The sequence below is a fragment of the Triticum aestivum genome, chromosome 4B (assembly GCF_018294505.1).
Source record: "Triticum aestivum cultivar Chinese Spring chromosome 4B, IWGSC CS RefSeq v2.1, whole genome shotgun sequence".
Classification (NCBI taxonomy): Eukaryota; Viridiplantae; Streptophyta; class Magnoliopsida; order Poales; family Poaceae; genus Triticum; species Triticum aestivum.
This window is the reverse complement of record NC_057804.1, coordinates 541,131,395-541,154,293: the sequence shown is the minus strand read 5'-3', so window position 1 is coordinate 541,154,293 and position 22,899 is coordinate 541,131,395. Positions and strand designations below refer to the sequence as shown.

The window sequence follows — 22,899 nt, the reverse complement described above, 5'->3', positions numbered from 1 at the left end:
AGAGGATGCCATTAGCTGAATTTTGTGAGGTTTGCAAAATACCTTTTGAGGGCACCTTGGATGAACCCCACCGTAGCGAAGTAGAAGCTTTTATTAACATTATCACTGTGGGAGAAACCAGGAAGGTTTCTGATGCAAGGATCACTAGCATACATTTTCCTGTTTTACGCTACTTTGCCTTATTTGCTAGTCGTTGCTTAATTGGACGCGGAAACTGTGGGAACCTTAGTATTCCTGATATTATTATTTTGTTCCATAGTTTATACGGCAATAACTCTGTTAGTATGGGTGGAATTGTTGCTAGACGGTTGAGTCTGAACCGTACTAAGGGCCCCATCTTTGGAGGCATTTATGCTTCACGCCTAGTTGAACATTTTGAAATACCTATTAGGCATGAGGAGAAAAAAAGAAATAGCACTGCCACGTGCTTATTTAGATTAGAAGAGTATGATAGCGCATGATTTTCTTGTTAAGAGTCGCGAAGGGGAGCTCAAATACAAATTATACTTTGATAAACATCACCCTGAGACAATTACTTTGCCTGCTCCTTCTTTGTTTAATTTATCTGCAGGACCTCACATTGTTCCATGGTCGGCTGTTCAAGCCTATTGGAATCCTACACCAGTCCCAGAACCGGAGCCACAAGATGAGCCTCCACGACTATCTGTTTATTCTTGGGATCCAGAGGAGGTTGCCAGCCAGTGGCAGCCGGAGCCTTCTTCGTCACAGTATGACCCCAGCTTCACCTACGGGTATCCACCAGGCCATCCCTGGCAATAGACCAACTTAAGCAAAAGCCTAAGCTTGGGGGAGTACGTATTTCCCACCGATATTACATTCATGTTCACACACACTCATTGCTAGATGTCGGTGCTCATACTCTTTCACTGTAATATCCATGCTAGATTATTTTCTTTTTCCTGCTTTCTTCTTGTGTGTTTGATAAACCTTAAGAAAAAAATAGTAGTAGTTTATTTCTTTGCTGTAGGATTAAAAAGGAAAACCTGAAAATATTTCCCGTTCTTCTTTTGCTTGTTGGGAGCTTTCCCGTGTAAATAGTTTTTATTCCTTTTCTTTTCCTTTCTTTGGGGGTCGAGAAGACCATATTGAAAATGCTTAGTGGCTCTTATATGCATGAATGATTATTTAACTTAGAGCCCATATTACTTGTCTTCTCTCTTGAGTTGAATGCTTGCAGATTCCAGCTTAGTCCAATGCACGTGCACTCTTATTACTATACACTTTGTTCGGTCGTGCAAGTGAAAGGCAATAATGATGATATATGATGGACTTATTGGGATTAGAAAAGCTGGTATGAACTCGACCTCTCTTGTTTTTGTAAATATGATGATTCATCGTTCTTGAGTTAGCTATTATGAAGTAAGCATATTTGCAATGACATTTAGAGATTATAGTTGCTTGTGCCATGCTTGATTAGCTATGAGTTATAATGGTTTACCTTGCGTGCCAACATGCTATTAGAATGATTATGATGTGGTATGATGGGGTGGTATCCTCCTTTAAATGAATTGAGTGACTAGACTTGGCACATGTTCACGCATGTAGTTGAATCAAATCAACATAGCCTTCATGATATTTATGTTCATGGTAGATTATATCCTACTCATGCTTGTATTCGGTGTAAATTAATTTTAATGCATGTTTACGACTGTTGTCGCTCTCCCAGCTGGTCGCTTCCCAGTCTTTTGCTAGCCTTCACATGTACTAAGCGGGAATACTGCTTGTGCATCCAAACTCCTTAAACCCCAAAGTTGTTCCATATGAGTCCACTATACCTACCTATATGCGGTATTTACCTGCCGTTCCAAGTAAATTTGTATGTGCCAAACTCCAAATCTTCAAATGAAATTCTGTTTTGTATGCTCGAGCAGCTCATGTCTCAACTAGGGCTGCCCTTATCTTCCATGTTAGGCGGTTATTCTCAAGAGGAGTGGACTCCACTCCTCATTCACGAGAAAATGGCTGGTCTCCGGGATGCCCAGTCCCATGCTTTATGCAAACTAAATCAAAATAATTGCAAACAAAACTCCCCTTGGGACCCGTTGAATGTTGGAGGCACTCGTTGTTTCGAGCAAGCCATGGATTGATGCTTGTGGAGGAGGGGGAGTATAAACTTTACCATTCTGTTTGGGAACCGCCTATAATTTGTTTAGCATGGAAGATATCATCATCTCATAGTTGTTGCGTTGATAGCAAAAGTATACCACTCAAAATGTTATTCAATCTCTATTTTAAAAACCGAGCTCTGGCACCTCTATAAATCCCCGCTTCCCTCTGCGAAGGGCCTATCTATTTACTTTTATGTTGAGTCATCATCCTTCTTATTAAAAAAGCACCCGCTGGAGAGCACACTATTGTTTGCATTCATTATAATTTGGTTTATATTGGGTATGACTTGACTGGATCTCTTTTACCATGAATTACAATGTTTAGTCAGTCCTTGATCTTTGAAGGTGCTATGCATTTATGTTTTGCGGTCTCAGAAAGGGATAGCGAGATACCATTTTGTTATATCATGTTATGATTATTTTGAGAAAGTGTTGTCATCCGAGTTTTATTATTATGGCTTGCTAGCTGATTATGTTATTGATATGAGTAATTGTGAGACCTTTGTGTTAGTGTTAGTATGGTTAATTCATAATATTTGCTGAAACTTGAATGCTCGCTCTTCATGTTACAACAACAAGAGCAAACGGAGTTTGTAAAAGTTTTTCTTTTTTTCTTTCAGTCTGTCAACTGAATTGCTTGAGGACAAGCAAGGGTTTAAGCTTGGGGGAGTTGATACGTCTCCGTCGTATCTACTTTTCCAAACACTTTTGCCCTTGTTTTGGACTCTAACTTGTATGATTTGAATGGAACTAACCCGGACTGACGTTGTTTTCAGCAGAATTGCCATGGTGTTGTTTTATGTGCAGAAAATAAAAGTTCTCGGAATGACCTGAAACTCCATGGAATATCTTAGAATAAATAATAAAAAATCCTTGCCAAAGATGAAGACCAGGGGGCCCACACCCTGTCCACGAGGGTGGGGGCACCCCCTGGGCGTGCCCCCCTACCTCGTGGGCCCCCTGGTGGCCCTCTGACGCCAACTCCAACTCCATATATTGGCTTTCGGGGAGAAAAAAATCTGACAGAAGAAATCATCGCATTTTACGATACGGAGCCGCCGCCAAGCCCTAATCTCTCTCGGGAGGGCTGATCTGGAGTCCGTTCGGGGCTCCGGAGAGGGGGATTCGTCGCTGTTGTCATCATCAACCATCCTCCATCACCAATTTCATGATGCTCACCGCCGTGCGTGAGTAATTCCATCGTAGGCTTGCTGGACGGTGATGGGTTGGATGAGATTTATCATGTAATCGAGTTAGTTTTGTTAGGGTTTGATCCCTAGTATCCACTATGTTCTGAGATTGATGTTGCTATGACTTTGCTATGCTTAATGCTTGTCACTAGGGCCCGAGTGCCATGATTTTAGATCTGAACCTATTATGTTCATGAATATATGTGAGTTCTTGATCCTATCTTGCAAGTCTATAGTCACCTACTATGTGTTATGATCCGGCAACCCCGAAGTGACAACAATCGGAACCACTCACGGTGATGACCATAGTTTGAGGAGTTCATGTATTCACTATGTGCTAATGCTTTGTTTCGGTTCTCTATTAAAAGGAGGCCTTAATATCCCGTAGTTTCCAATAGGATCCCGCTGCCACGGGAGGGTAGGACAAAAGATGTCATGCAAGTTCTTTTCCATAAGCACGTATGACTATATTCGGAATACATGCCTACATTACATTGATGAACTGGAGCTAGTTCTGTGTCACCCTATGTTATGACTGTTACATGATGAACCACATCCGGCATAATTATCCATCACTGATCCGGTGCCTACGAGTTTTCCATATACTGGTTCTCGCTTATTTACTTTTCTATTGTTACCGTTACAATCACTACAAAATACCAAAAACATTACTTTTGCTGTCTTTACTTTTGTTACCGTTACCACCACTATCATATTACTTTGCTACTAAACAATTTGCTGCAGATACTAAGTTTCCGGGTGTGGTTGAATTGACAACTCAGCTGCTAATACTTGAGAATATTCTTTGGCTCCCCTTGTGTCGAATCAATAAATTTGGGTTGAATACTCTCCCCTCAAAAACTGTTGCGATCCCTATACTTGTGGGTTATCAATGGCTCGTGCTGTTGTTCCGTTGAATTTTAATGCGTTCCTTGAGAAAGCAAAGTTGAAGATGATGGTAGCAATTACACGGACTGGGTCCGTAACTTGAGGATTATCCTCATTGCTGCATAGAAGAATTACGTCCTGGAAGCACCGCTGGGTGCCAGACCTGCTGCAGATACAACTGCGGACGTTGTGAACGTTTGGCAGAGCAAAGCTGATGACTACTCGATAGTTCAGTGTGCCATGCTTTACGGCTTAGAACTGGGACTTCAACAACGTTTTGAATGTCATGGAGCATATGAGATGTTCCAGGAGTTGAAGTTGATATTTCAAGCAAATACCCGGATTGAGAGATATGAAGTCTCCAATAAGTTCTATAGCTGCAAGATGGAAGAGAATAGTTCTGTCAATGAACATATACTCAAAATGTCTGGGTATAATAATCACTTGATTCAATTGGGAGTTAATCTTCCTGATGATAGTGTCATTGACAGAATTCTTCAATCACCGCCACCAAGCTACAAGAGCTTTGTGATGAAGTATAATATGCAAGGGATGAACAAGACTATTCCCGAGCTCTTCGCAATGCTAAAGGCTGCGGAGGTAGAAATAAAAAAGGAGCATCAAGTGTTGATGGTCAACAAGACCACCAGTTTCAAGAAAAAGGGTAAAGGGAAGAAGAAGGGGAACTTCAAAAAGAACGACAAACAAGTTGCTGCTCAAGAGAAGAAACCCAAGTCTGGACCTAAGCCTGAGATTGAGTGCTTCTACTACAAACAGACTAGTCACTGGAAGCGGAACTGCCCCAAGTATTTGGCGGATAAGAAGGATGGCAAGGTGAACAAAGGTATATGTGATATACATGTTATTGATGTGTACCTTACCAGAGCTCGCAGTAGCACCTGGGTATTTGATACTGGTTCTGTTGCTAATATTTGCAACTCAAAACAGGGACTACGGATTAAGCGGACACCGGCTAAGGACGAGGTGACGATGCGCGTGGGAAATGGTTCCAAAGTTGATGTGATCGCCGTCGGCACTCTACCTCTACATCTACCTTCGGGATTAGTTTTAGACCTAAATAATTGTTATTTGGTGCCAACGTTGAGCATGAACATTATATCTGGATCTTGTTTGATGCGAGACGGTTATTCATTTAAATCTAAGAATAATGGTTGTTCTATTTATATGAGTAATATCTTTTATGGTCATGCACCCTTAAAGAGTGGTCTATTTTTGATGAATCTCGATAGTAGTGATACACATATTCATAATGTTGAAACCAAAAGATGCAGAGTTGATAATGATAGTGCAACTTATTTATGGCACTGTTGTTTAGGTCATATTGGTGTAAAGTGCATGAAGAAACTCCATACTGATGGACTTTTGGAATCACTTCATTATGAATCACTTGGTACTTGTGAACCATGCCTCATGGGCAAGATGACTGAAACGTCGTTCTCCAGAACTATGGAGCGAGCAACTGATTTGTTGGAAATCATACATACTGATGTATGTGGTCCAATGAATATTGAATCTCGCGGCAGGTATCGTTATTTTCTCACCTTCACAGATGATTTAAGCAGATATGGGTATATCTACTTAATGAAACATAAATCTGAAACATTTGAAAAGTTCAAAGAATTTCAGAGTGAAGTTGAAATCATCGTAACAATAAAATAAAGTTTCTACGATCTGATCGTGGAGGAGAATATTTGAGTTATGAGTTTGGTTTACATTTGAAACAATGCGGAATAGTTTCGCAACTCACACCACCCGGAACACCACAATGTAATGGTGTGTCCGAATGTCGTAATTGCACGTTACTAGATATGGTACGATCTATGATGTCCCTTACTGATTTACCGCTATCATTTTGGGGTTATGCTTTAGAGACAACTGCATTCACGTTAAATAGGGCACCATCGAAATCCGTTAAGACGACGCCTTATGAACTATGGTTTGGCAAGAAACCAAAGTTGTCGTTTCTTAAAGTTTGGGGCTGCGATGCTTATGTGAAAAAACTTCAACCTGATAAGCTTGAACCCAAATCGGAGAAATGTGTCTTCATAGGATACCCAAAGGAGACTGTTGGGTACACCTTATATCACAGATCCGAAGGCAAGACATTCGTGCTAAGAATGGATCCTTTCTAGAGAAGGAGTTTCTCTCGAAAGAAGTGAGTGGGAGGAAAGTAGAACTTGATGAGGTAACTGTACCTGCTCCCTTATTGGAAAATAGTTCATCACACAAACCGGTTCATGTGACAACTATACCAATTAGTGAGGAAGCTAATGATATTGATCATGAAACTTTAGATCAAGTTACTACCGAACCTCGTAGGTCAACCAGAGTAAGACCCGCACCAGAGTGGTACGACAATCCTATACTGGAAGTCATGTTACTTGACCATGGCGAGCCTACGAACTATGAGGAAGCGATGATGAGCCCAGATTCCGCAAAATGGCTTGAGGCCATGAAATCTGAGATGGGATCCATGTATGAGAACAAAGTGTGGACTTTGGTTGACTTACCCGATGATCGGCAGGCCATTGAGAATAAATGGATCTTCAAGGAGAAGACTGACGCTGATGGTAATGTTACTATCAATAAAGCTCGACTTGTTGCGAAAGGTTTTCGACAAGTTCAAGGGGTTGACTATGATGAGACTTTCTCACCCGTAGCGATGCTTAAGTCTGTCCGAATCATGTTAGCAATTGTCGCATTTTATGATTATGAAATTTTGCAAATGGATGTAAAAACTACATTCCTGAATGGATTTCTGGAAGAAGAGTTGTATATGATGCAACCAGAAGGTTTTTTCGATCCAAAGGATGCTAACAAAGTGTGCAAGCTCCAGCGATCCATTTATGGACTGGTGCAAGCCTCTCGGAGTTGGAATAAACGCTTTGATAGTGTAATCAAAGCACATGGTTTTATACAGACTTTTGGAGAAGCCTGTATTTACAAGAAAGTGAGTGGGAGCTCTGTAGCATTTCTAATATTATATGTAGACGACATATTATTGATTGGAAATGATATAGAATTTCTGGATAGCATAAAAGGATACTTGAATAAAAGTTTTTCAATGAAAGACCTCGGCGAAGCTGCTTACATATTGGGCATCAAGATCTATAGAGATAGATCAAGACGCTTGATTGGACTTTCACAGAGTACATACCTTGATAAAGTTTTGAAAAAGTTCAAAATGGATCAAGCAAAGAAAGGGTTCTTGCGTGTAATACAAGGTGTGAAGTTGAGTCAGACTCAATGCCCGACCACAGCAGAAGATAGAGAGAAAATGAAAGATGTTCCCTATGCTTCAGCCATAGGCTCTATCATGTATGCAATGCTGTGTACCAGACCTGATGTATGCTTAGCAATAAGTTTGGTAGGAAGGTACCAAAGTAATCCAGGAGTGGATCACTGGACAGCGGTCAAGAATATCCTGAAATACCTGAAAAGGACTAAGGATATGTTTCTCGCTTATGGAGGTGACAAAGAGCTAGTCGTAAATGGTTACGTTGATGGAAGCTTTGACACTGATCCAAACGATTCTAAATCACAAACCGGATATGTGTTTATATTGAACGGTGGAGCTGTCAGTTGGTGCAGTTCTAAACAAAGCGTCGTGGCGGGATCTACATGTGAAGCGGAGTACATAGCTGCTTCAGAAGCAGCAAATGAAGGAGTCTGGATGAAGGAGTTCATATCCGATCTAGGTGTCATACCTAGTGCATCGGGTCCAATGAAAATCTTCTGTGACAATACTGGTGCAATTGCCTTGGCAAAGGAATCCAGATATCACAAGAAGACCAAACACATCAAGAGACGCTTCAATTCCATCCGAGACCAAGTCCAGGTGGGAGACATAGAGGTTTTCAAGATACATACAGATCTGAATGTTGCAGACCCGTTGACTAAGCCTCTTCCACGAGCAAAACATGATCAACACCAAGGCTCCATGGGTGTTAGAATCATTACTGTGTAATCTAGATTATTGACTCTAGTGCAAGTGGGAGACTGATGGAAATATGGCCTAGAGGCAATAAATAAAGTTATTATTTATTTCCTTACATCATGATAAATGTTTATTATTCATGCTAGAATTGTATTAACTGGAAACATAATACATGTGTGAATACATAGACAAACTAAGTGTCACTAGTATGCCTCTACTTGACTAGCTCGTTTATCAAAGATGGTTATGTTTCCTAGCCATGGAAAAAAGAGTTGTCATTTGATTAACGGGATCACATCATTAAGAGAATGATGTGATTGACTTGACCCATTCCATTAGCTTAGCACTTGATCGTTTAGTATGTTGCTACTGCTTTCTTCATGACTTATACATGTTCCTGTGACTATGAGATTATGCAACTCCCGTTTATCGGAGGAACACTTTGTGTGACACCAAACGTCACAACGTAACTGGGTGATTATAAAGGTGCTCTACAGGTGTCTCTGAAGATACTTGTTGGATTGGCGTATTTCGAGATTAGGATCTGTCACTCCGATTGTCGGAGAGGTATCTCTGGGCCCTCTCGGTAATACACATCACTATAAGCCTTGCAAGCAATGTGACTAATGAGTTAGTTGCAAGATGATGTATTACATAACGAGTAAAGAGACTTGCCGGTAACTAGATTGAACTAGGTATTGAGATATCGACGATCGAATCTCGGGCAAGTAACATACCGATGACAAAGGGAACAACGTATGTTGTTATGCGGTTTGACCGATAAAGATCTTCGTAGAATATGTGGGAGCCAATATGAGCATCCAGGTTCCGCTATTGTTTATTTACCAGAAACGTGTTTCGGTCATGTCTACATTGTTCTCGAACCCATAGGGTCCGCACGCTTAAAGTTAGATGACAGTTACATTATGAGTTTATATGTTTTGATGTACCGAAGGTAGTTCGGAGTCCCGGATGTAATCACGTACATAAGGAGGAGTCTTGAAATGGTCGAGACATGAAGATTGGTATATTGGACGACTATATTCGGACACCAGAATAAGTTTCGGAGGTTATCGGATATATACCGGAGTGCCGGGGGGTTACCGGAACCCCCTGGGGGGTTAATGGGCCACTTGGGCCCAAAGTGGAGAAGAGGAGGGGCGGCCAGGGCAGGCCGTGCGCCCCCTCCCCCTCTAGTCCGAATTGGACAAGGAGGGGGGGGCGCCCCCCTTTCCTTCTTCCCCTCTCTCCCTTCCTTCCGCCTCTCCTACTTGGACAAGGAAAGGAGGGAGTCCTACTCCCAGTGGGAGTAGGACTCCCCTTGGCGCACCCTCCTCCTGGTCGGCCGCCCCCTCCCCCTTGAACCTTTATATACGGGGGCAGGGGGCACCTCTAGACACACCAATTGATAATTGATCTCTTAGTTGTGTGCGGTGCCCCCCTCCACCATAATCCACCTCGATAATATCGTAGCGGTGCTTAGGTGAAGCCCTGCATCGGTAGAACATCATCATCGTCACCACGCCGTCGTGTTGACGGAACTCTCCGTCGACACTCGGCTGGATCGGAGTTCGAGGGATGTCATCGAGCTAAACGTGTGCAAGAACTCAGAGGTGTCGTGCATTTGGTGCTTGATCGGTCGGGCCGTGAAGACGTACGACTACATCAACTGCGTTGTGCTAACGCTTCCGCTTTTGGTCTACGAGGGTACGTGGATACACTCTCCCCTCTTGTTTCTATGCATCACCATGATCTTGCGTGTGCGTAGGAATTTTTTTGAAATTACTACGTTCGCTAAAATGTAGCACTCCTCTGACCAAACCATCCGCCTCAAGCTTCTTGATCTCTTCTGCAATAAACTGCTGCCTCTCCAAGGCCTGCTTCTGGACTTTCTGTTTAACAGGTCTGGCGTGTGGGCAGACAACAAGGTGGTGCTCTATTACCTCACTGGGAACACCGGGGATATCAGGTGGTTGCCATGCAAACACATTGATATTCGCCCGCAGGAAGGCAACGAGCGCGCTTTCCTATTTGTCATGGAGGGTGGCGCAGATAGTGAAAGTACCATCAACGCCAGCCAGCCCTGTCGGGACCTTTTTCACTTGTGGAGCAGCAAATTTGGATCTCTTGTTGTGGGAGCACTCCGACACGTCGTCAACCGGGTGTCGTGCACTTGGTGGGGGGGCACGCTTCCCAAACTCTTTGTCGAAGGTCCTACAATCCTTCTTCTTTCCTTTGCTTTCCTTGGCGAGAACTCCTGTCATCGCTGCCTCTGCCGCGACCGCGTCCTGGTACATCTTGTCCACACAAATAATGGCATCTTTCTCATCTGATGGGATGGTGAGAACTCCTAGAGCCCAGGCATCTTCAGGGTGTTGTAGCATAGTGGGATGCCGCCATGAATTTAGCCAGAGCCGGGTGTCCAAGAATCCCATTATACGGCAGGGGGAGATCAACCACATCAAACACAATCTTCTTAGTCTGGTAGTTCAGTTCTCCCCCAAATGTTTCCGGCAACGTGATCTTTCCCTTAGGACGACTCTTGCCGGGATTAATTCCTTGAAACGTGCCAGTAACCTCTAGTTCTTCCTCTGCTATCTGAAGCTTGTTGATAACTGCTAGGGAAATCAGATTCAGTCCGGCCCCACCATCCACCAGCATCTCCGTGACCTTGAGGTTGCGAATTGTTGGAGAAACCAACAATGGCAGGCACCCTACCGAAGTGGTACGGCTAGGATGATCCTCTTTGTCAAAGATGATGGGTGTACGGGACCATTTGAGCGGCTTCCGGGCCTCTGGCGCTGGTTCCATGGCATGGACTTCTCGTGCCCACTGCTTGAGCTAGCGGTGAGAGGTGTGCAGAGATGCACCGTCAATGCACAGGGCGTCAGTGGCCTTCTGAAACTCTTGCTCATTGGTTTCCTCTTGACCCCCTCTATCACTCTCGTCATCACAAGCTTCTTTCTCCTGGCCCTGGCGGGTTTTCCTTTACTCCGAAAGGGTTTGCCGGGGCGATTTGCTTCACCACCTCGGCCCTTACCGCCAGCGACATTCTGACCCTTTTCCTTATCACGCTTCTCGTACTCTGCTCTCTGTCTCTTGACTAACTGCTCAACCTGATAGCATTCTTGGAGGTCGTGGCCCTTGGTCCGATGAATCTTGCAGTATGGCCCATCGCCCTTCCTGGCCTTCTCGGCAGCCGTAGCTTCCTGGCAATCAGCGCACACTGTAGTCTCCTTGTCGGGGACCTCAGCCTTGGCGATCTTGCCGGTACTAGGGGTGCCTGATCCTTCAACAGTCAACACTGCCTTATCCCTCTGCTTCTTACCGCGTTTCTTGCTCTTCTTCTGACTGGTCGATTCATCATCGTCTTCTGAATCAACATTGATGCAATCTTCCTCTCCGGGCAACTTCCTTCCCTCCTCCATCCGGGCACACTTATCCACTAGGGTGTACAACTCCTTCACAGTCTTGGGTAACCACACATTCATCTTGGAACGGATCCGATGTTTCGCACATTGGACTGGAAGGCAGCTATCATAGCTGCCGGATGGATATTTGGAATATTTCTATGAACTTTGCTGAATCTCCGTAAATACTTACGAAGGGTTTCTCCTTCCTTCTGTTGGAGAAGTTCCAGATCGCTGGGTCGGCCCGGCTCCTGGTGGCCACCGGTGAAGGCACTGATGAACTCATGGCACAGGTCTGCCCACGAAGAAATAGAGTTCTCCAGCAGGTGCATCAGCCAAGAACTCACATTAGACTTGAGGGCCAAAGGGAAGTAGTTGACGAACACCTTCTCATCTCTCCCCCCCGACAGCTTGAACAACGATGGTGTAGATGCTCAGGAACTCTGTCGGGTTCAGCCTCCCGTTGTACTTCTCAGGTATCTCTGGCTTGAACGTGCGAATGGACGACAAACGGACTTGCCGCAGCTCACGGTGAAGGCAGGGCAGCCAACCTTGAAGGGTAGGGGCCCACCAACACCGAGCGCGGGCTCGTCAACGTCGGGGCCATCGTGCCCATCGGCTCGGAGGAGGTCGCCGTGGCGCTGGTCGACGACGCACATGTCTCCTCTCCGCCTATCTTTCGGGGTTCGTCGTTGGCCTGGGCATGCTCGAGGGTCAGAGGAGGCCATCGAGACGTCGTTGGGGTCTTGATTTGGTCGCGCTCGTGCTGTCTGCCATGGCGGGGACTGCACCGTGGGGATGGCTCCCTCCGTACGGGCAACAACATGAGCCATCGCCGTTGCTTGGGGAGGCCGTGGTGGGGCCAGCTCGCCGTGATCCTTCGGCTTCGACGAAACCGAGCAGACTTTGGATGGTGGCACGTCACTCGTTCACCTGCTCGCTGCAGGCGAAAACCTCAGTAGCAGCTGAGCCCACGCCATGGCCTCTAAGGCTCTGCTTGGCATAGATGATGATGAAGTCGATCGCGCTGTCGCTTAGCTCAGGACGGAGCCAGCGGCGGTAGCACTGCGCCCCCGCTGTTGCGGTGCAACCACCTGGATGGCAGGGTGGTGAGGCGGAGGCGCTCGAGGGCCAGTGACTTCGTTGGGCGCAGCGGGTTGGTCGACTCGTCTGGGGGAAAGTGCACACGTAGCGGTTGCGCCTGTGATAGGGGCGGCCGGAGGGCGGCGGTTTGCCCAGACCGAGTGCCATCACCGGGACTGTGCTAGTCGGCGAGCGGAGCATGGACGTCGAGGTGTTGCTGATGCTGCTCTCCTCCGGTCCTGCTCCTGCGTCGGCCGCGGGGGAAGGGGTGGCGGTGGCGCCCGCTCCGACCACATCCCCACCAGCGTTCGCGCCCTCGCGCGTCTCCGTGCCCCCCGCAGCGTCGGAGGCCGCGGGCGGCGGAGCCTTCGAGGTGGATGGGTGAACCGAAGAAGCTGGTTTCTTCTTGGGCGCCATGGTTGACGGCGCCGTTGAAGATGCAAATGGAGATGAAGGTGACGTGCTGCTCACGTCTTCAGGTTCGCACAAGCGAGCCCCCTACCTGGCGCGCCAAAGATGTCGCGGAAAACCACAACCACCTATGGGGCCAGGGCGGCCCCTTGCTGGTTCGACAGGGGGACGTCGCGTTGCACAAAGAGCAGACCAACGTGGGGCTGCGCGGCAGAGATCACACGGGCAATTTTACCCAGGTTCGGACCGCCGTGAGGCGTAAAACCCTACTCTTGCTTTGGTGGATTGATGATGAAAATGTGGTGGCGGGGCGTAGTACACTTGCCCGACAAGAGTTGCCTCGGGGCGGCAACGACTACACGCGTACGGGGGTGCGAGTTATCCAACTTTCCAACCCATCGAACCGTTGCCATGAGCCTCCTCTTATAGGTTAAGGGGTCACCACAGTGGCAAATTAGTCATTAGACACTGATAAGATAGCAAATAGTGTTATCATACCTAACTCTGCAAGCTGACAATGCATATTTAATGCACTGCTTAACGTCACGTCGTTGGTTGCCCAACAAGGCTTACCAGGCTATCTTGCCAGCTCCATGCCTGCTCGTTTGACACGTCATAGGACGGGTGTCATTTGTGGGTTCTCTTGGTAGAAAGTGGCTGCCATGTGGCGAATGGCTGACACTTAACCACTCCGCGACTTGACACCGCATTGATCGATGACGTGAGTTGTGGTGGAGTGGTCGGGAAGGTGATCTGGCCTCCGCAAGTCCCGCCAGGCCCTGCCGGGACGCCTTGGTCGTCTTCTTCTGGGGGTGGCCTCGCCCCTTGCCGTGCTCGCCTGCCCGGCAATGGAGGCCTCTCTCTTGATGATGTCTTGTTTCTCTGGCTTGGCCTTGGCCCCTCTGATATGCTTGTTGGTTTTTCGAATCTTTTGGTTTCTTGTACTCCGTCTTGGACTGGTACTTCAATCTTGATCTTGTGTCTGTGCACAGTCAGCACAACAGACCCGGTCTGTTGCACCGACAAAAAAAAACATGTACTTTATATATACGCCCACAAGGCTCAGCAACAATCAACGATTCCACCAATCCCGCTCTAATCCTCTCACATTTAGGTACATTGAAGATGGTGGAATGGTGTGAATGTGTTTGTTTTTCCGACTTGATCATGAAGAGCTGAGAAAACCCATGAAGGGAGCTTTAGCATAAACTATGTCCATCTTTAAAAAAATAGTATGGCTGTTTAATCTCCAAAAACTAGTGGAGTACCACGTGACAGGCGCGGTGAGCCATCTTCAAATCATTTTGAAAAAAGAACACTAAATATGAGCGGTGTGTGTAAACAACATACTCCATATTGAAAAGAGAATGATTCGATTCCATGAACAACCTCCCTCCTTCTTGGTAGAAGGTATATTTGCTACTGAATCGAGATACCAAACCCGTCGACAACATACGAGATCATCTTCCATCCCGAGCCATACACACACCTTTTTTTCCTTTTCTTTTTTAATTTGAGGATTTATTAAGGTCAAGCCATAGACACACACCTACCCACCTTCTAGAGTCTTCCAGGTGGCCCGACCCGGAGCCCTTGTAGAATCCGCCCGGTGGGCCGCGGCCATCCCGGGCCCGCGCGTCATGGAGGCCGTGTACAACTCCCGCACCGAGCCCGGGCCGCGGAGGGGAAATCCCAAACCCCTCTCGCAAGAAAGAGTCTTTATAGCTAAACTAATCCCCTCTGGCCCTGCCTCTTCCTCCTCATCACTTCGCCTGCTGCCCACCCAGCGACCCGGAGAGAGACGCACGCAGGCGCCGAAACCTAGCGACGCCGCCGACGACCCCCGGATCCGCCCGCCATGGCGACCCCCAACCCGCCGCCCCAGCAGGACGAGCCCTCCTCCTCCGCCGATCCGTAAGTTCCCGCCCCGATCTGCCTCCGCAGGTCCTCCGATCTGGCCTTCCTTTTGTTGATTTGTGTGCGGATTTGGTCGCAGCAAGGCGAAGAAGGACTACTCGACGGCGATCCTGGAGCGGAAGAAGTCCCCCAACCGCCTCGTGGTCGACGAGGCCACCAATGACGACAACTCCGTCGTCGCCCTCCACCCCGACACCATGGAGAGGCTCCAGCTCTTCCGCGGCGACACCGTCCTCCTCAAGGTACGCGCTGTTCCTGCGCGATTCATCTGTTTATTAGGTTGAAATCTGAGTGCTGAGTTGGTTAATTTTGGTCCCGATCTAGGGATTTTGGTTTCGTCGCGAGTGATTTGGTGAGCTCATGGTACCGGCTAGTAGCTTAGAGTGCAAATCTGTAGGAAAAACCTAAGCTTTTGTCGTTCTAATCTGTCCTGTAAGCTCTGGTTGGTGGCAATTTAGTCTTGGGCCACGGATATTTAGGATCTGGTTGCTAGGTTGTTGTGTTGCAAAGGTGATTAATTCTGAGCTTGGTCTCTAGATTCAACAGAGTTCTGGGTTACATACATATTTGTTGTGGGGATATAAGGGTCGGGGCACCACAGTGCATATCTTCTCTCCTGGTTAGCCTAGTAACCAATCTAATGAAAAATTTATCTTGTTACGCCACACTGCTTATTGATGTTTGGATAACTGCATATCAGTATGCCTTACGGGACAGCTTTGGCTGACTGATGCAATTCGATTTGTTAACCTAGGCCCATGGGAGTTAATAACTGTGGGCACTTGGGAGTTTAAAACCTTATCTTTCTCATGTACCTAACAATACCAAAATACAATGTAATTGACCTTTCTCCTGTTTGGAAAATATAGTACTTGAATTGTGTTGCTACCGCCGATACTTAGTATGATTTTTTTTTTGTATTGATGTTCCGTATTGACTTATTTGCTGAATTATGTATCCTTTATCTGTGTTGGCACTATATTATTAATTTTCTTGAAGTATGCAACCTTAAATTCATGTCTGCTGAAATCTTGTGTATATGTTGCAGGGTAAAAAGAGGAAGGACACCATCTGCATTGTTCTTGCTGATGACACATGTGAGGAGCCGAAGGTCAGAATGAACAAAACCGTCAGGAAGAACTTGAGAGTGAGACTTGGTGATGTGGTGTCTGTTCACCAATGCCCTGATGTGAAATACGGGAAGCGGGTTCACATACTTCCTATTGATGACACAGTTGAAGGGATTACAGGAAACTTGTTTGACGCCTTCTTGAAACGTGAGGCCTATCACTTTTATTTTCTATCGTAAAGCTGTTTGACAGAAATTTCTGCTCTTTCTGTAATGACCCAAGTCAGTTAAACTCATGTTTTTTTTTGCCTAGCATTGTCATACCCTAGCTATTTAAGTGAAACTGTTTACAACTTTGTTTTTGAGTGGAGTGATAATTTTGATGGACACTCACATACCTTCCTCAGTTTTTTAGACTATAATAACTGCTAATTTCCCAAGTCTATCCACTGAACTATTATCACAATTCATTAATTCGCTGTACATTATGCCACACTTGCTAAACCTGTATAAGAATCCTTGGTGTGCCTTTGTTTTGTTGGGATGATCTACTGTCTACAATCTGCTTTCTTTACTTAGTTGCATCCAAGAACCTTTCACTAATATTGTCTTCATCTTGTGCTTTTCAGCATACTTCCTTGAAGCTTACCGTCCTTTGAGAAAGGGAGACCTTTTCCTTGTGAGGGGTGGCATGAGAAGTGTGGAGTTCAAAGTTATAGAGACTGACCCGGCAGAGTATTGCATTGTGGCACCAGACACTGAGATCTTCTGCGATGGTGAGCCTGTTAAGAGGGAGGATGAGGAGAGGCTTGACGATGTTGGCTACGATGATGTTGGTGGAGTCAGGAAGCAAATGGCCCAGATCAGAGAACTGGTTGAACTCCCACTGCGTCACCCTCAACTTTTTAAGTCTATCGGTGTGAAGCCTCCAAAGGGCATATTGCTGTTTGGACCACCTGGCTCTGGCAAAACCCTTATTGCGAGGGCTGTTGCCAATGAGACGGGTGCATTCTTCTTTCTGATCAATGGCCCAGAAATTATGTCCAAGTTAGCAGGAGAAAGTGAGAGCAATCTCAGGAAGGCATTTGAAGAAGCAGAGAAGAATGCACCATCAATCATCTTCATTGATGAGATTGATTCAATAGCCCCAAAGAGAGAGAAGACCAATGGAGAAGTTGAAAGGCGTATTGTGTCTCAGCTGTTGACCCTTATGGATGGGCTTAAGTCCCGTGCGCATGTTATTGTTATGGGTGCTACAAACCGCCCAAACAGTATTGATCCTGCTCTCAGAAGATTTGGTAGGTTTGATCGTGAGATTGACATTGGAGTCCCTGATGAAGTTGGCCGCCTTGAAGTTCTCAGGATTCACACCAAAAACATGAAGTTAGCTGAAGATGTGAGTGATCTTAGTTCTTCATCTTTTAACTTTCTCGTTTGATTGAACCTGTTCGTCATTGTGCTTTCTAATGTATTGCAGGTTGAGCTGGAACACATTTCACGAGACACCCATGGGTATGTTGGTGCTGATCTTGCTGCTCTTTGTACTGAGGCTGCTCTTCAGTGCATTCGCGAGAAGATGGATATTATAGATCTTGAGGATGAGACCATAGATGCTGAGATACTGAATTCTATGGCTGTGACAAACGACCATTTCAAGACTGCACTAACGACAAGCAACCCATCTGCTCTCCGTGAAACTGTAAGTACTTGACACTATGTCCCATGTCCATTTTATATTGTTTGAACATGTTTTGAAGGTCTTACCTTCTATTTATCTTTTGTAAATCAGGTTGTTGAAGTTCCCAATGTCTCTTGGGAAGATATTGGTGGTCTGGAGAATGTCAAGCGGGAGTTGCAGGAGGTATATTACTGCTCTTTAGTTTATCAAAAATATTCTTAACTTTGCTGTGTTCTAGCTGTAACTTGTGTATAACATATATATGAAATTGTTGCAGACTGTCCAATACCCTGTGGAGCATCCAGAGAAATTCGAGAAGTTTGGCATGTCTCCTTCCAAAGGTGTTCTTTTCTATGGCCCTCCTGGCTGTGGTAAAACCTTGTTGGCCAAGGCAATTGCAAATGAGTGCCAGGCGAACTTCATCAGTATCAAGGGACCTGAGCTGCTTACCATGTGGTTTGGTGAGAGTGAGGCTAATGTGCGTGAGATCTTTGACAAGGCTAGGGGGTCAGCACCATGTGTCCTCTTCTTTGATGAGCTTGACTCCATTGCTACCCAGGTCAGCCTCTCTCCCCCTCCCTGTTACTATGTTTCACTGTTGTATTTCTTAATGGCTGATAACTCTTAACCATGATATTACAGAGAGGAAGCAGTGTTGGGGATGCTGGAGGTGCAGCTGATAGAGTGCTGAACCAGCTGCTGACTGAGATGGATGGCATGAACGCCAAGAAAACTGTCTTCATCATTGGTGCTACCAACAGGCCGGACATCATAGACCCTGCCTTGCTTAGGCCAGGGCGTCTTGATCAGCTTATCTACATCCCTCTTCCTGATGTCGAGTCGAGGCACCAGATCTTCAAAGCCTGCCTCAGGAAGTCTCCTTTGGCCAAGGATATTGATCTGAGTGCTCTTGCCAAGTACACCCAAGGGTTCAGCGGTGCTGATATCACGGAAATTTGCCAGCGTGCTTGCAAATACGCCATCAGGGAGAACATTGAGAAGGTACCAGCAATTTTCTGTGAATTGACCTGCGGTATTTAGTTTTCTGCCAGCTCTGTTTTTATACTTGGTTGTCTAATGAAACTCATCCTTCCAGGACATTGAGAGGGAGAGGCGGAGGAAGGACAACCCTGAAGCCATGGAGGAGGATGAGGTGGACGAGGTCGCTGAGATCAGGGCTGCTCACTTTGAGGAGTCGATGAAGTATGCACGCAGGAGTGTGAGCGATGCCGACATCCGCAAGTACCAGGCCTTTGCGCAGACTCTGCAGCAGTCTCGTGGTTTCGGCAGCGAGTTCCGGTTCCCTGATCAACCGGCCGCAGGCGCCGCCTCTGCTGCTGCCGCCGACCCTTTTGCATCCGCTGCCGCAGCAGCTGAAGATGACGACTTATATAGCTAAATTCTCGTTGTTGTGCCATTGACTTACCCGTGATTTCCTTCGTATACTGTTATGTTTTGCTCTGGTACGCAAGACACGGTCAAACTATGTACTTAAAATTATTATTGGGATGCACTGATATTCGTTACCTGCCAGTTATTTGCAGCTGTATCTTTTCATCTCTCGTGCTTTGCATTTGCTCTTCTGACTTCTCAAACTTGGATCACATTGGCCTGTATTCACCTTTGATGTTAACCAGCCTTGTGTAGAGCAGTTTGGTGGCTCACATCCTTTAGAAAATCTATTGCAAATTTAGGCACCGGCTTGGAAATTTTTGGTCGAGAGGTCAGGTCGGCAGTTGGTCTCTCGCGTCCAGCGCGCGAGAGCCGGCGCATCAAATACATAGTGCGCGATGCCGTTTTCCTCGAACCAACTTTACCGTGGCAGCGTGGCTGATGGAGTGCTAGTTTCCGTTTTTTTCTAGCGCGCCTATTGGAGATGCTCACATCTTCGGTGAGAAGTTTAGCGCTCCTCTCCTCTTTCTTCGTCTTCGGCAGAAGCCGCGGTAGTGGTGGCCACCTCGGCGCGTGTGGAAGGCGTGGCAGCCACATCTGCGCGCATGTGAGCAAACACGCCCACCAGCCCGCCACGACGCTGGTGACGCTCTCTAGCTTCAACGACAAGCACGAGGCACGTCGCGCGTGGAGGCCGACACATGGGCGGAACCGTGCCTGCTTGCAAGCGAGACGTGTGTGGTGGCGAACGACGAAGAAGGTGCTTAGAGCAACTCTAGCAGACGGAACTATAAAGTCAGTTTACAGTTTGCTCATTGCCTTGGATACGGGCCGAAAACCTCCGTGACAGAACAGAAACCTCAAACGAAACTGTACATTTTAAATTTAAGACTTCGCGGGACAAACGGAACAAGTTCATAGTACTTGATCACCATACATAGTTCATACATGCACTAAATTTTACACAATAGCTAGGGGGATAGGCGGCCACCGTACCCTAGAGGCCAAAATTGGCTCATCGGAGCCATCTGGCAACAAAAGGGCACTTACCCCTAAACTAGATTACTCTTCTTCTTCCTATGATAAAGCGGGGGCTGAAAGGGACTCTTTAAAGTACTTCAACGTTATCATTGGACTTTCGTGTCAATCCAACTGGAGGAGGGAAATCGGGAGAATAAAGAAGTCTTGCACGAGGGCGGCCTCTTTCCATGCCTTCAAATCCATTTGCCACACTTTCAGATCTCGGATATACAATGATGAGTGCCGCGGCGGACATCATCAGTAGTCATCGTCGGAGACGAGGTCGATGTAAATGTTGTCCCACGCCTTCTTTTTGCGGCGGCATGCGTCTTGGTTGTCGATGAACTCCTTCTCCTTCACAAGCCCGTGCTTGACGAGGACGTCGTCGAGGTTCGCAAGCGACCACCGACATTGCTCCTTCTCTCGCGCGCTGCACACCATGATTGCCCGCTCGAAGATTTCCGCCTCGGCCCGGGGGAGGAAATCCTCCGGCTCGATGACGCCACCGCCCCGCAGCACCGGCTCTGCCTCGAGCTCTCGCTTCACCACGAGGAGGGCCGGGAGATCCGCCGCCTCCCTTTTCACCGGCGTGAGGACCGACGTGCGATGACTCGCCCCCACCCCCCCAGGCGGAGGAGCCCGCGGCGGAGTAGATCAGCCCGTGCCGGCGGTCGTACTCCCCATCTTGCGGCGGAGGAGCAACTCTGGCGGCTGGAGGCCGTTGTTGGTGTACTTCCTCGCTGCGCGCTTCCTTGCGTCGTCTGCTCGGACACAGCGCTGGCGCTCGGGGTTGTCCCTCCCGCTGGAGCTGTGGCCGGAGCTCCACATTCCGCCCCACATGGTGGCGTTCGGTGACGGGATTGGACTCACCGATGACAACAAATAAAAAGGGGATTGGGGAACCGCGGCGGCGGAGGGATATGATTTCGACCCGTATCGACATCGCGAACCCATAAATATACCGCGTCGGGAGGGGGGGGGATTGCGGGCCACCATAAAATGTTTTACGGGCCGGACGAGTATACGGGCTCCATTCTGGAAAAATAAAATGGACCAAGTCCGTGTACTCGCCGAAATTTTGCAGGTCCACGCGTTTTGGAGGGTCCGCTAGAGTTGCTCTTAGGGCCGCTAAGGAACACGAGCTCACGTGGACGCTCCCCAAGAGCACAGACGAACTAGTGTTAGGTTTTGTCTGTTTGTTATACGCTCAGTATGTTCGCATGAACTCTGTTTGTTGTTGGTATTTGTTTGTGAACCATGTTTGATGAACTATCGCATGATCCCAGTGACCAAATTCTAGCATGAAGTAGTTCTTCGAATTAGTTCCACCTGATGAATTTGTAACCCGTAAAATCCTGCAAAACTGGTTTTACGGTTTGGGATTTTGGTGATCTCTTACTTATGATCACTAAGAGCATCTTCAATAGATGATGTAAATGCAAAATTAACTAACTTTTGCATTTCTGAGGCTCAAAAACACTTCTCCAGCAGATGATGTAGTTGAAAAAAAAATTACATCTCCGCCTCCTAGAGATGTAAACTACAACACTTCATGGTGCAAATATACATCTCCAAAAACGACGGCCGCACGCCAACTGCCCAACCGCTTTCATTTTTCTTTCGTTCGCCCGTGAGTCGCCCGTCCGCGGACAGCCGCTCGGGCCATGGTTGACTCCGACGACCCTGCTGCCTCCTCCGCCGCAGCCGCCCACCCCGCCAGGGCCTTCGTCGGCGCGAGCAACGTCCCTGAAAGGACATGCGGTGTCCCCATGTGTGGTTTTGGTAATTGATGACATTCTCCATGGACTAATGGTTGCATTGAGTTATATTTGAAGGATTTGTCCATAGGCATTTCTTGAAGTACATGGGTTGGTTTCAAGGAGTTTATGAGTTGACCAAGGTGCTATTGAGGAATTACCCAAAGATTGGTCATGTGAGTATTGAGCTTATTGCAAGCATATCTTGAAGAAGAAGATTGTGTGATCATTCATGTTTACCTTCAAGACATCATCCAAATGAAGAGAGTTGGAAAGAGTCAAGGTTGATCAAGACTAAGTACAGAGAGTGATTCAAGTTGATCATCACACAAAGCGTAGAAGATACACCGAGTGGGATCAAGTGATCTCACGGTTTGGTAAGATTGTCCATTGCGCTTTGTGTACTAACCCATGGTCTTTGTGAGAGTTCTATGTGGGATTAGGCTTGCTTACATGGGCTTGCGTCAAGAGGAAGATCACATACAACTCATGGAGGATGACATCAAATCAAGGTTGTGTTGTGCAAGTTCAAGTGGAGCATCATGAAGAAATCATGCTTGTAGCTTGCCGTCCATTATGATATCAATGGACTTGTGAAGATGTGCCAAAGAGTGGATCACCCATAGTGAAGTATGGGGGAGCAATCAACTAGTCTTCATCGAGCGAAAGCAATCAAGAAAGATGGTCCAACTTGAGGGAGTCAAGATCGTCATCATCTAGCTCAAGTGGAATTCATGCAAGGCAAAGGTTTGCCCTTGATAGGTTTTATATTTTACCAGTCTCATGGTGATAGTTTGGAGACCGGGTTATAGGATCGATAGTCGTTCCATCAAGGGGGCTCTCAAGTGAGTAGCTTGATCGTATCGTTCGTTGAGAGCTCAAACCATTCCATCCTTGAATCATATTTCTTGATTCTTATTTTTATTTTCTTTTGAGGTTTTAGAGCTTGTGGTTATCTTCGTGACAAGTTCTAGTACATCGAAAACAGATATCATAT

General features: G+C 46.8%; 1 protein-coding gene across 1 annotated transcript; it reads left to right on the top strand.

Moving 5' to 3' along the window:
- The first annotated feature begins 14,743 nt into the window (after positions 1-14,743).
- LOC123093165 (cell division control protein 48 homolog E) lies at positions 14,744-19,290 on the top strand. The gene is made up of 9 exons (XM_044515076.1): positions 14,744-14,983; positions 15,066-15,228; positions 16,035-16,263; positions 16,685-17,451; positions 17,533-17,754; positions 17,845-17,916; positions 18,011-18,292; positions 18,376-18,735; positions 18,830-19,290. Exons 1-9 carry the CDS (start codon positions 14,928-14,930, stop codon positions 19,130-19,132), a joined length of 2,454 nt encoding a protein of 817 aa, XP_044371011.1. The 5' UTR covers positions 14,744-14,927; the 3' UTR covers positions 19,133-19,290.
- Positions 19,291-22,899: the final 3,609 nt, after the last annotated feature.

Bases quoted from the DNA above. Each gene is read 5' to 3' on its own strand.
- LOC123093165 (XM_044515076.1), top strand. From the start codon at position 14,928: ATGGCGACCCCCAACCCGCCGCCCCAGCAGGACGAGCCCTCCTCCTCC. The intron at 14,984-15,065 runs GTAAGTTCCCGC...ATTTGGTCGCAG, and splicing joins CCCTCCTCCTCCGCCGATCC to CAAGGCGAAGAAGGACTACT. The intron at 18,736-18,829 runs GTACCAGCAATT...TCATCCTTCCAG, and splicing joins TCAGGGAGAACATTGAGAAG to GACATTGAGAGGGAGAGGCG.